The sequence below is a fragment of the Suillus subaureus genome, assembly GCF_016647635.1.
Source record: "Suillus subaureus strain MN1 chromosome Unknown BJ212scaffold_3, whole genome shotgun sequence".
In the NCBI taxonomy this organism is placed as follows: Eukaryota; Fungi; Basidiomycota; class Agaricomycetes; order Boletales; family Suillaceae; genus Suillus; species Suillus subaureus.
This window is the reverse complement of record NW_024538559.1, coordinates 221,532-235,895: the sequence shown is the minus strand read 5'-3', so window position 1 is coordinate 235,895 and position 14,364 is coordinate 221,532. Positions and strand designations below refer to the sequence as shown.

Genomic DNA, 14,364 nt, shown 5'->3' with positions numbered 1-14,364 from the left:
CTCAACCTGCTCTGGATGCGTATTCCTGCACTCTACAGACCCACACATTCACTCCCATGCTGCATGCATACCTGCAGTCAATTTCCTGTGCCTTCAGACTACCTTACAGATGTCTCACATCAGTCCATTGTCCATCCTACCTCATTGGTACATATTTTGCCTTGCCTCATGTGTTGTAACAAGTGTTGCAGCCTTATTACATGTCTTTACATATTCCTACTGCCTGTCTGTCCTGTCCCTTCCGTTTCTGAGAAGGGCTTAGCTAGTATAAAGTGCCTAAAGTGACTACTTCATATTTACTTCCCTTCTATGGTATTTCCTTCTCTTAGGTTTTACTTAGGAGCAGTCACCATTAGTGCGCACTTTTAGCCCCTATTGATTACCTTATACCTGGACACCTTGTCTTGACTTTCCTTACCCATGCAATCAATACCCTTGCCCTCACTTGCTACCTGCGCCATTCCTTAAGACTTCCCTACCCCTTACCCTAGCATCTCACACTTCCACATCGACCGCTGTCTTACTACTTGAGGGTCTTATATAAGTTGAGGTGAAATACAATGACTATCACAATTGTACTTCAATAAGACTAAGGTGCCAGCTCCTCAAGTTCACGGTCAACAGATTTTCTACTTCTCAGTTGATAACATGTTGTTCGTGGGTGGCCAAAGGGTAATAAATTACTTCTTTGCTAGATCACTTCTTGATAGTAAAGGGAAGTGTATATTTTGTCAGGTTAACTTAAACCTAGTAGGTAATATGGACCTCTGCTGAATTGAATATGATAGACTGTTGTATAGGCGATCCCTGTAAGATAGTATACAACCAATCTAGACTAGAAATACTATAGTTTTCAAAGGCAATCTTGAGGCCTTCACTTTCTTCATAATCTCACACTATTGAGACAGAAAGAGGGAAAACTCCTGCACCTCAAATCTTATGAATCTCACAGTTTGAGACAAGAAAGAAGAGGGAAAAACTTCTTGATTATGTGAGAATGGAGTCCTTATATACATTTTAGAAACCATCCTTACTAAGCAATGACTCATCACTGGATTGGTAAGAATATGCTTACAAACCAAGCCTTTTGGTGTGCTGAATCAGCTGCTTACTAAAGTACATGAGTAAAATATTACAAAGCATGACAAATCATGACAAAACATGATAAGTCATGGAAAAATCCTTACAAATCAGAATATTACCAGTCACATGACATGCTTACAAACATATCTGAGTGGTTCACTGATGTAATCAAGTGGCTGAAACTATAAATACAACTAAATAAATAAAGGGAAATATATGACTAAGCTCATGAGTGAGAAATATATCCTCATACACTCTCCTAATCATCTTCTTCTATACTTCTTCTTATATATGTCATGGTATGAACTCCATACCATGCATGACACTGCTCATCGACTGTTCATCGACTGCACTTCCGCATTCCCATGCTCTACATACCTGCACTCTGTGCACTTTCAGGTCTTTAGTATGATTGGCTGTTCTCAGTAGTAATTCCCTTTAGGGTCGAATGTTCTTGCTTGCAAGTGTAGCAGCTGGGCAGAGCATCAACCTACAACAATATTTTTGGTTAGGCACTTTAACAAGTGTCTAGCCATTGTTGTTTGCACACCAGTCAAAGAGTTGTCAACTGGAGTGGACATGATGATTGAGTTGAGAGATTTAAAGATCTTGAAATCAAGTTGAAATCTGTTATCACAAGGATGAAGTTTCAAAAGAAACAACACATTTGATGGACAATTGATAAAATCATTGATTTTTTGTCTTTGTTTGGTCACAGTTCAACTTCCAGCAATTGCCAGTTTTGTGTTGAACTTCGAAGTTTTTTCAATTATCAGTCAACAAATCAATAAGTTCCCCACACAACATGAGTCCACAGTCAGCCGTTCAATTCAATGACCCTCCAGTGTCTTCTTACTTGAGGTGTCTTATATAAAAGTGGTCAAAAGGCAATGACACCACAATTACACTTTTGATAAGACTGAATGCTGCCAACAACCTCAAGTTTGCAGTCTATGACTTTTCTTCTTTCATGGTAGATAATGTGACATTTGTGGGAGGTTACCTGCTATACAGCCTGGTGGTTTTATTCTACCTGGTTGTAAATAGGGGTCCTACAATACAAGCCTAGCTTTATCCAGCAAGACAGATAATGTAGAGTATGTAGATAGAACTTTATCTAGTCTTGTATTTGACTAGACAAATAGAATAGATTTTGTAGGTAAGTCTCTCTAGTCCTATGTTTGACTAGATAGAGAATAGAGTTTGTGGGTGAGTCTCTCTATTCCTATACTTGACTAGACAGAAAATAAAGAATAGGTGTGTACTATGCACAAAACTAGGTGGCAAATAATGCTATATATTCCCCTGCCTTGATATACTAAAGGACTTATCAAAGGGAACTAGGTAGAAGCTGATTGGATTTCCCTGCCTAAATGCAAAGGGGTTAATCCAAGGAAGATGATATGATACAAGAGCAGATGATCCAACAAAGGAATCTGCAGGCACAGATAATATGGCTTGACTTGGTACTTCTAGTCCTCTGAAACTATATGTCAGATGCACACTAGACAGCACAGGTACAGTCAAGAAAAGAATAAATGATCTCAGAGCAAGTAAACCAAATGTACTTGGTCTGCACTTCCTGGCTAACACAAAGAGTGTCAATGTCAGAGAAAGTGGAAGAAGTGGAGGTTCTTTTAAATGATAAAAGAGATTCTTATTTTTATGGGTGGAGAAGAGCTCTCCTTAAATACATGAGATGGGAGAAACTGTATAGTACCAAGAAATAAGGTTGGATAGAGAAATGACATCAGAGTTGCATCATAAATGACCTCATTGTGGAGCAAAGTGGAGCAGAACATTCTAGCATCCAATGACATCATACCCCGCAGGTACATTTTGTGGAGTCTCTGGGAGGTCAAAGAATCAAGTAGGTAAAGAAATGAAACAAAAATATGAAGAAAATAAAGTAGAATAAATCAAAAGACAGAGCAAATCAAAACACTGGCTTTTTAGATAGGGTTTTGGTAGGCTTTTATCTTTTCTCCTTGGTTATTTCTAGTCAAAGTAAATAAGCCAAAAGATAGGCAATAACCTAAGTGTTTGTATGACTATCAACTTGGACTAGGTCAATATATGATTTCTTCATCATATTTGACTTTTCTTTAAGACACCATATTTTTGCATGATTGGAACATGCAAAGTGAAATATTGCACTTGAGTCTGTACTCAAAGTACATTTTGTGTAGTCTGAGGACTAAGCTAACAGACTATGGAAATGTGGGATGATATGTCATATACACGTTCTGCATGATTCCCAAATCATACAGGACACTGGTGACTGACTACAATTCAATGGATGTGAATGAGTCCACTGTGTCCTGGGCATTACTAGGTGTGTTGTATTTTTATCATGCCTTATCTATTTACTGGATATCCCTTAGATGATCTATACCTAGGGCTGGATGATGACATAGAATATGATTCTTCATCATCCGGATCACTGGATGTCTTGGCTGCAATACCTGGTGAGTTTATCCATTCATTAGGATCGAGGATCACCATGCATGCTCACTAAACTCTTGCAGATCAATCACCTCTGGCTTAAGCTGATCATCCAGGTTTTCCCATCAATCCAGACTTGTACCTCGGGCCTGAGGATGATATCATTGATGTTGATGAGTTCTGCTGATCCTAAGATTGATACTCTGGCTGCATCAGAAGTGTCTATGTCATGTGAGTTCATTCATTCCAGAGGATTATAGGTACTTATTGAGCTCACTAATGAAGACTTATGTTTGATGGTCCAGGAGTTCCAACCATTTGGGTCATACAAACACACCGGGTGTGAGTATCTGACACAGTAGATCATTTATCTTTGCACTAATTTTTCTGCAAGTGAAATCTGTTCAAGATTGACTTGGTGATTACAAACACTGTACTGGGGATCTTCCTGATCCTTCAATTCCAATGCTACTTGAGGCCAAGCGACCCTTCCAGATGGCTTGGGCAGAAACTTCCAACAAACTCAGAAGAGCTGATGTGGACCTCCAGAGGTTGCAAAGAGCTCAACAGATGGACATTGAAATGCTCAAGGTAGTAGATTCACTGATCAATTGGTTTGAAGATCAGATTCAAATGTAAAGTACCGAATTTCTGATAGTAGTCAAATCACATGTAAACTTCCGAATTTTCATTGACATACCCACATCATGTAAACAACTGAATTTGAGACACATTCCTCTTCCATTTCCAATTGAGTTCTGGAGGCTCAGGAGTTCCTGAGTGTTGAACACAGAAGTTTAATTCTTGCTTTGGCTCACTGAGTCCTGAGTGTCAAACACTGAAGTTCAATTCTCACTTTACTGAGAATGACTGAGTCCTGAGTTTGATCTTGAAATTGAACTTGGGACTTGGTGATCCTCCATAAAGCAAGAATTGAACTTCAGTGTTCAACACTCGGGACTTGGTGAGCCAAAGTGAGAATTAAACTTCTGTGTTTGACACCTGGGAACTCCTGAGCCATAGCGATTGAATAACATTGACATGTACATAAAGGCAGGCAGTGTAGTATAAGTCCATTACTTCTTTCCCCTTGCTCTTGTCACTCAAGGGGTATTGTGTGATGGCTGTTGAGTTGACTTACTCCAGGTTGTCCTTGCCAATGGCTCAATCACTGTTTTTTTCCCTGCATGTTCTTCAGTGCCAGAGATGTGTGCCCTCCTTACATTGCAACATCCTCCTCAACATTGCCAGTGACTCCATCAGTCAACCCAGCCAGGAGGTTGCCCATTTGTGATGTCAGCAGTGCACCAGTGTTCACTGGCTTGACTGGGCGAGGCTTTGGAATTGCACATGGGACTGCTGTCCCTTCATGTGCTGTTGAAGGACCTGGCTCTCTTCTGGGTCTCTTTTGTGGGGATCTACCATCAGCCGCATCATCATCAGCATCATCCTCCATGTGATGAGAGTTACTCTTGGGATTACTCCTGGGATTGCTCTTAGTGTTGGTTGATGAATTCTGAGGCCTTCAGATCATCTGCTTTCTGACTTTATGAGTCCAATGAGAAGGCGAATTTCCAGACATAAGCAATGCTACCATGTCTCCATCTTTGTTCTTCCATGCTTTGAACAGGAATGTTGGTCCTTCGCTTTTCTCCTGCCAAGCATGCCAGAAATTGAGTAAGGCTGTAGTGTCCCAATTTTGCAACTTGGAAGGCTCCTTCAAGTCCACATCCACAGGAACATACTTCCTTGCCACAAAGTCATCCTGACTTTGTATGATGGTGCTCCATGGCATGACTGCCTTGTTGCTCCTAGAACAGATCCCTGTGTCCATGCATTCAACAAATTCTTGGGTGTTGCGATGATAGACTCACAATGGTGCGATGTAAGAAATGCCCTCACTATGGCCTTCTTCTCCTCAAGTTTTGTGTTGGTGATGTCTGGAAGCAATGGCATCCCATCTCTGTCAGTTTCCAGTTCAAAAGCAGGCTTTCTGATTCTTTTTCAACCTTCCTTTATCTGTTGTCCTCCATTCTGTGCCCCGGCACCTATCATCATGATGATCAACAAATTCCTTCTAGTAGCCAGAGTTCAAACACTCACTGAACTGTTCCTGTGTGTACTCCTGCCAAACTGGCTCAATATCCTTCCAGTCCTTCATCTTCATGAAGCTGTCCCCATCTCCTAATACCTTGTTATCATTGTGCCTGCATGAAATGTATTGAGATCGAAGATCTGTGATGACTGACACAATTCACTTACATCCCGAACAGCACCTCTCCCTGTTCATTCTTCCAAGCCAACATCACAAACACTCTCATCCTGCATTGCCTCCACATCTCCTTCAAAAAGTGCTCCATATATGCAGGTCCCTTCTTATGAGCGACTTGTACCTGTATCTTGGGAGGAGGAAAGTTGTTGGACCATTCTTTGGCTGTTTCCTTCACCTTCTCCAACTTATTGTTGGACAATTCAGCCATGACTCTCTTCACAGCTGCCTGATAATGCTTGAACATACTGGGACCTCCTGGCTTTGCTCCAGACTTGTCCTTGATCCTCTTTAGCACCTCTTCCTGGTTCCACTGGTAGATCACCATCCTAGGTGTCCATTTCCTCCCATACTTTATCATGTCCTTCCTTTCCTTCTTTTTCCTGTTGTTGAACAACCAAGTCTTGTATATCTGAGCATTGATGGAAGAATAAGATATTAAAATTTTAGTTTTTCAACACAGCAAGGATAAATCACCTGCTTCCTCTTCTTCCATTGTGCTTGGTCAACCTTAGGAGCAAATAACCTGGCAGCCCTAGCTATGGCAGTGAAAACTGCCTGCTTCTCATTCCTTTTTGCCAAAGTCCACTCAGGAAGGTAGTTCTTCAACACCAAAATTTTGTTTTCCATGAGCTTCTGTGTCTGTGGTTGATGTGCCCTATGTCTTCCAGAAGTCAACTGAGTGGAATGACCTGATCTTGCCATGGTGAATGAGATTGCAGAATGGGCTGAGGATAAGCAAGGTGGAAGTAATAATGGTGACAAGTTGAATTTTGAGCAAAGCCTAACAGTAGGTTAATTGACCCATATTGGATGCAATGCCATTAATGGAAATGAATTTGTAATGACACATCAAGACTGCATAACATCATATTGGGACAACAATTCATTCAACCTTCCTGAGCTAATTCTTTGCTTGCAACATTAGAAAATAAGATGAAGATAGGTAGATGCACCCCACTGCAAAAATCCCACAGGGTAGAAGCAAGGGGCAGCAAAGGTAGGAAAACTTGGGTCAAGGTCCCACTTGCAAGCACAAAACAACATGCCTACAGGTCCATGCCTAACTCTCTCCCAGAATCACCAACATTTCAGCCTGTTGAGGCACAACCTCCTTGGGAAGACTTTCATGACAATACTTACAAGCACGACCAAGGCTCATTTGAGCCTTTGCAACTCCCAAAAACCATGGCAAGTTCATGTAAAATGTTGGATTGTCATTCAAATGATAGCTAAGCATAAAAAATGCAGAGTCAGAATGACTACCTTAGGCAATGGCTGCCAAGGCAGGAATCATATCTACATCACCTCCTGGATCGAGAAGCTCCACCAGAAGATAGGAGATGCATCATCTGCAACCAGGATGGGGTCTACAAATGTCAAGGTTGTCTTGGGGAGCCACTCTATTGCACTGGCTGTTGCAGGAGTCAACATTGTTGCAATCCTTTCCACTGGATCAGTCAATGGAATGGTCAATTCTTCAAGCAGAGTTGTCTCACTCATGTCAGACTCATCATACACCTTGGTCATTATAGCAAACAATGTCTGGCACTCACAGATAGGTGGGATTTGTTCAAAGGAGATGAACCTGAAGACCAGATTGAGCCTGAAGATCTACCATCTGTGTTGGGACCTGAGTTCCAGCCAAAGGAAAACACAATGGTCATCATTGACAAGTCAGGAGTTCATTGCCTTGAGGTTCAATGTTATGATTGTCCAAATGCCATGAGTCCAGACATTCAAATGTTTCCACATGGATTTTTCCCTGCATCATTTACAGCAGTTCATGAAACTAATGGCACTGGCATGTTATGGGAAAATCACTATTGAGATTTGGGACTTAATTTTTTTTACCATTCTGTGTTACATAATGCTGCATCATGTCCCAATAATTGATTTTATATCTGTACTGTGCTATACCGTGTTCCTCATAAATCATACAATGGCCAAGGCATTCAAGAGCACCAAATTTGTAGACGACACTGATACAGATGTCATGGAACTGTCCTTGAGCTGTTATGGCAAACTAGGATGGGCGCGACGATAGATACTCGATAAGAGTAACGTCTAAAGCCGGATCAAGACCTTACGTATGCAAGGCTTCTTAAGACAAGTTAGAGAGAGTGTCTCCGACTTGAATATCGATATCAGACACTTAGGATTGGGGGTCCTAAGCGAAGGATGTTTCTGGGTAAAACCTAGTAAGATTAAAGTGAAGTCCTACTATGTACATAGCCAGGCTTTTATAGGTACTTGTAGCTTTAGGGCCGGTACGTATGAGTCAGAGATAATACATACGTCATCGAGATGCGTCATCTAGCGACGGCTGCTGCGGTTGTGATGTAATACAGATATGATGAAAGGTTTAGCCTAATGATGGCGCGAAGAGGCGTGGTCATGACGTAATACACTGATAAGTGAGAAAAAGAAATAGGGGTAGATGTGACTGTAACATTACCCCTCATTTAGGGATGAAGTCACCGACTTCAGTTATCTTGATTGGCCCAGTAAACAGGGTCAGTGTCATAGTTGGAATGAAGCAGATTGTCCTGCTCTTCGGAAATGGTGGAAATGTTTTGTGCCATTGCTTCGGTGTGAGTGATAGCATCTTGCTCAATCTCCCATCGAGCTAGCGCATCATAGAACCTGATGTCAGTCCATACCAGTGGAATGACTGCTTCTCCTTTCAATTCTCTACAGAAGACCAATAAGTGGCTGGGCACATACTCCTTGCAAACTCTGCAGTAGTACGTGGGACAGTTCTTGTGTTGGTGTCTGGTGACGCGACAGTTGCGACACATGACGTTATCGATTGGCAATGTTTTTACGACAGTGGCAGAGGAAGATTGGTTTGGGGGAGAGGGCGATCTGGATCGTTTGAGGGTTACTTTGGTTGGGGAGACGGAGGTTGCTTGTTTAGTGGCGAGCCGGGAGGATCTTTGTTTGAGTGGGAGTCTGCATGTGGTGCGTGTGATGGGGTCAGGAGAAGGAGAAGCTGGTACGTCGAGTACAGCAATAGGAGGGATATTGTCATCCCGATGCTCCACGGTAGTCGCAGTAGGAGCTGGCGGTGGTACAGGAATAGCGATGTGAGGAGATGGTGGTTGCGTGACCGGGTTGAGAGCAATTCGCTCAGTAACAATATGGATAGCTTCTCTAATAGCATCTCTTGTCTCCTCAGGCAGAAGACGGATTGCAGTGTTGCGAATGCATATGTGAAGATGGCGGAAAATGGTCTTATGCCGCTCATCATCCAGGAGGGTGGCGGTACGGTCAATAAGGCTGGCATCTCTGATAATTCTGATAATAAGACCACTAGATATTGCCCCTCGTTCTCCTAGGAGGTGGTCTATCTCTATAGCGTATTGCTGAGAGGTGATGGCGGATTCGAATAGGGCGCTTGTCTCTACTTGCTCAATGACCGAAAAGTAATCTGTAAGGGTAGAGTCGTCGGTGAGCGTGAGGGTGGAATCGGAGGCTGGTGATGTTTCTTCTGGGGGTGATGCATGGAGAGCAAGGTTGGCGGCAGTGGCGTTCTGATAATCAAGGAGAGTCAACGGGTGGGCATTTCCTTCAGCGACGGTGTTCATGGCAGCGGTAAGTTCCTCAATGCATAAGATGCAAAGGCATAGTCGTTCGAGGTGGGACATTGTTGGGAAGTCTACAACCCATGGGTCTTCTTATAGGCGGCGAGGATATCGGAGGCATTACTAAGATTTTCTTCTGGAACCCACTCGTTGCTGGCGGAAGAATATCCCTTCCACGATAAGAGATAGCGTCTTCATTTACCCGTTCCCTTATGCGATAAGATCGCATCAATTTCATATTCTTCTTTGTTATCGATGATGTCAGGGGGTGGATCGTGGAAGTTCGGACCATGAACCTCTGTTTTGTGATAGGTTGATAGTTCCGAAGCATGGAATGTGGGGTGAACCCTCCATTGTGGAGGCAACTGGAGTGTGAATGTGATTGGGGAAAGAACAGCTGTGATCAGAAAAGGGCCATATCATTTGGGTGCAAGTTTCCGCGATGGTAGCTGCATAATCAGGTTCTTTCCGGACAACCAAACCTTATCTCCTATCTTCCATGGATGGTACTTCTGTCCATGAGTTCATTCTGCCATTCGTTGCATGGCAAGGACGTGGCAAGAGAGTGCTTCTTCTCTGGACTTTTGGAGAGAGTGGAGTCTTTCCTCTGCTGCAGGAAGGGTGTGGGGAAGAGCTCGTGGTTCATACCCCATCATCAGAAAGAATGGTGACGCATTGCGAGAGTCGTGTTTTCGGTGGTTATGCACAAATTCTGCCATTGGGAGGTGTTCCACCCAATCTTCTGGATGGTTTCAGCAATAAATCTGGAGGTACATTTCAAGTTCCTGGTTAAGTCATTCGGTCTGGCCATCGGTCTGAGGGTGATAGGCGGTGGATGCAGCTATGTCATATTTCAAAAGCTTAGCGAGGGCTTGTGAGAACTTGGATACAAATTGTGGCCCACAATCAGAAATGACTTTCTCGTGCAGGCCGAACCTTCGGTAGATGTATTTGAAGAATTTCTTAGCGACTCCCTCAGAAGTGATGGTTTTTGTACACGGGATAAGAATTACCCCCTTCATAAGGCCATGGTCGACCACGACCATGACAGAATCAAAACCGGTGCAGGGGGGGAGATCAGTGATAAGATCGACGGAGACCTGGGTGAAGGGAGCTGTCGCGACAGATGGAATAGGAACAAGGGGGGGGTCGTCGGGTGGGTGTCTGACTTCATCTGCTGGCAAAGAGCGCAGCCTTCCACATATTTACGGATGTAGGTTCCCATAGAGGGCCACCAAAAATCCCGTTTGACTAATTCTTCGGTCTTGAAGCGTCCTGGATGGCCGGCAGTGGGGTGATCATGGCATCTTTCCAATATAAGACGTCGTCCGGCTGGACGGACGTAGGCGCGGTTTTTATAATAGAGAATATCGTCTGTGATTGCCCAATCGGCAAGGGCAGATTTCATCGGGGGAAGAGAAAGACCATCCAACGCATCAGAGGCGGCGGTGAAGATGGGGTCGGGATCGGTGGGGTCAGGATTTGCGAGTGTTGTCATAAGTTCAACGTCAAGAAGTCAAACGAACATGGAATCAGGGAGGAGAGTCTCATTGGTATTGTCTTCCATTGAGTCTGATCCATGGTCAGGACAGTGAGAGAGCGCGTTGGGAGCGACGAGTTTAGTCCCCGTGACGTGATGAAGTTCGATATCATAACAGGATAGAATTAACTGCCATCGGGCCTGGCGGCAAGTTAACTTCTGAGTGGTTTGGAAGTATAGGAGGTTTTTATGGTCGGTGAAAACGATAACCGGGTGGGGATTGCCTTCCAGGTAATGGCACCATTCTGTTAGAGTGCGGATGACCGCAAGGAGTTCGCGATCAAAGATCTGGTAGTTACATTCTGCAGGGTTCAACGTTTGTGACAAATATCCACATGGGTGATAGACCCCATTATCATCAGTCTGAAGCAGTACTGCACCCATTGCGACGAGGGATGCGTCAGTCGCGACTGCGAATTGTCTGCTGGGATCAGGGTTTCGAAGGACCAGCTGCTTTAAAAAGCATTCTTTCAAGGTGGCGAAGGTGGACGCGCACTGGTCTGTCCATAGGAACTTGGTGTCTTTCTTGGTAAGATCAATCAAGGGTCTCGCGATGTCAGAATAATGGGAAATGAAATTTCGATAGAAATTGCAGAATCCTAGGAATCACTGAACTTCTTTCACGGTTGTAGGGGCGGGCCAGTCTCGAATACTGTTGGTTTTGGCATTATCCATTGCAATGCATCCAGGGCGAATTATCATTCCGAGGTACTCTACCTCCTGAGCGTCAAAAGTGCATTTCTCTGGTTTAAGGAATAGCCTTTCTTGCCGAATTTTCTCTAGGACACGCTGCATTCTTTCATGATGGGAAGTGAGTTCGTTGGAGAATATCAGAATGTCGTCCATGTATATAATGAGCCATCCTTCATTTATCTCTTGCTGGAACGTCCTGTTCATATATGCTTGAAAGGTGGTGGGGGAATTGCAGAGACCAAAGAACATAACATTTGGTTCAAGGAGACCGTACTCAGTGGTGAAGGCGGCCTTCCATCAATCCTCTGGGTGAATGCAAATGTTATTATATCCCGAGCGGACATCCATCTTAGTGAAATACTTGGCACCGTGTAACCGAGCGACCAGGGAGAGTGGTAGCAGGAGTGGGTAGGCGTTCTTGACCGTCCATTCATTGATATAACGATAGTCTTGGCAAGGACGAAGATCTCTGCTCTTTTTTCCTACAAAGAAAAAGCTGCTAGCCTGTGGTGATTTCGACTCTGAGATGAATCCTTTCTTCACGTTTTCATCAATGAACGCTTTGACCGCTACACGTTCTGTTTTGGATAACGGATACACCTTGGATGTTTTAGGAATGAAACCAGGTTTAGTTTCTATTCGATGGTCTATACTGGGCCATTCAGGCGGTAGCTGGTTTAGACCATCTTTCGCAAAGATATCGGCAAAGTCATGAAGATAGGATGGAACGAGTTCTTCAAATGTTTTCTTCTTCTGCTCGAGTCCAGCGGCTAGCGCAAGTTGTTGTGCTTTGTTACTGGTTTTGATATATTCGGTGGGCCATGACAGGGGAGCAATCATGGGTCGACATTCTGCAGCGCTAGTACCATCTTTAGTTAACGGGGTGTCCAAAGAGACGTTGGTGACCACCCGGAGCTCGGTAGCGTCAACCGAATATTCAACCAGGAATTCATCGTCTTCTAGATGGTAGGTAGAGACTTCGCATATGGGTGGTGCATAGTCTTCTGTCCATACATCTTCTTTTGTATCAAAGGATTCTTCATCATCGTCAGGAATTGGGTCAAGTTTCGGCGGGGTTTCTTCATCGGGGATTTCCTCGATGGTGGCTCGGGGCATTGGTTCTGGTGCTGCGAGGCAGGTTCTTGGCAGTGCTATGACTGGAGCGGGGTTTGCCTCTTGCTTCTTCGTCTTACAGAAAAGAGGAGGGAGGTTATTCTTCCTTTGCTCTTTATCGACTTCTTCTTCGATTTGGTCGCTTTTCTCCGTTCTAGAGAGTTCTAGCATTTCCGCTTTCCATCGGATCACAGGATCCATGGCACGTAGCCAGGGGATTCCTAGTAAGATCTGATCACATCGGCCAAGCCGCATGATGTTAAACTTTCCGATCATGGACCGGTTATCGATTTTGACAATAAGGACGCAGTACTGAGTGATAGCGCCTCCTTTCGCATAGCTTCCATCCACAGTGGTGACTCGGAATGGTTTTGAGAGTTTGTGAGTACGGATTCCATGGGTCTTGACAAACTCTTCAGAGATAAAGGTTCCAGCCACGCCGGAGTCTACAACAGCTGTTGTTTTGACAGTTTTCAGACGAGTTTTGGAAATGAGGGAAATAGGAACTCATAGTTCTTTTCTAATTCCAATACTTTGTACAAGTCTGATGGTTACATCGGAAGATACTGACATCGATCCAGTCTTCCACATTAAAAATCCTTGGCGAGACGACGGATCGTTGTGTCTTCATCATCTTCGCTGTCACTTATTTCTTCTCTGCGAACAGGGATCTTCTTCTTCTGCAGGCATGCTCTGGTCATATGCCCCTTCTGGTGGTACGTGAAGCATAGCCCTTTCTTCATATGGTCACTTCTTTCTGCTTTGGTGAGCCGATCCACTTCCATGGTGTTTGGATCATGTTGGTCGATAGACGGTCTAGGCACATAGCGTTGTCCTGATGGTTTGGTGGTGGTCCGATGGTTTGATCGGTATGTGGCACCCCTCTGATAGTTGCTGTCAAGTCGAATGACTGCAGCGATGTACTTGTCGAAGTCCATAGGGATGGTTTCCATCTGAAAGATGGAATTAACGATTCCCTTCTTTAATCCGTCATTGAAGAATGAGATTAAAATGGCATCTTGTTTTACGGTGGCTTGTGCGGTGAGGGTTTTGAAACTGACAATGTAGGATGTAAGGTCGCCCGTCTGTCTCAATGTTCGAAGCTTGTTCATACCAGTTCCGATGGCGTTGGCCAGTACGAAAGCTTCTTTAAATTTAGTTTCAAAGTTTGTGAAGGTTCCATAAGACTTTGCGATGGAGTTATCGACTTCAGTGTAGAAGGTAAGTGCCCAGCCCATAGCACTATCTTCTGTCATATAGGCAAGGGCAGTAATGACCTTCTTCTCATCTGTGTTGTAGATTGTAACGTTGAGTGCAAAGTACGCTTTGATAGCATACAACCATCGTAGAGCCTGGTGAGGACTCCCATCATAGGTAGAGGGAGCTCCGGCTTTCAATTCTGGGGTGTTGGTGACGGTGGACATCCTGATCTTCTGGTCTAGCGATGTTTCTTCTTCAGGGGACATAGAGTCTCTCTCTGATTCGTTCTGGGACCTCTTCGGATGGAGAGGGTTGGTGTGAGACTTTAATCTTTTGTTACGGCGAACTAGGATGGGCACGATGATAGATACTCAATAAGAGTAACGTCTAAAGCCGGATCAAGACCTTACATATGCAAGGCTTCTTAAGACAAG

The 14,364-nt window shown here is 44.0% G+C and overlaps 2 protein-coding genes across 2 annotated transcripts; one reads left to right on the top strand and one right to left on the bottom strand.

Moving 5' to 3' along the window:
- Positions 1-4,747: 4,747 nt before the first annotated feature.
- On the bottom strand, positions 4,748-6,502 carry BJ212DRAFT_1475698 (uncharacterized protein; the record flags this gene model as incomplete). The annotated part of the gene is made up of 7 exons (XM_041339269.1): positions 4,748-5,023; positions 5,075-5,352; positions 5,403-5,468; positions 5,538-5,576; positions 5,632-5,735; positions 5,791-6,209; positions 6,275-6,502. 7 exons carry the CDS (start codon positions 6,500-6,502, stop codon positions 4,748-4,750), a joined length of 1,410 nt encoding a protein of 469 aa, XP_041198108.1.
- Positions 6,503-7,168: 666 nt separating this feature from the next.
- On the top strand, positions 7,169-7,342 carry BJ212DRAFT_1211731 (uncharacterized protein; the record flags this gene model as incomplete). The annotated part of the gene is made up of 1 exon (XM_041329242.1): positions 7,169-7,342. A coding segment is annotated over one exon (174 nt), but the record flags the coding sequence as incomplete, so codon positions are not given.
- Positions 7,343-14,364: the final 7,022 nt, after the last annotated feature.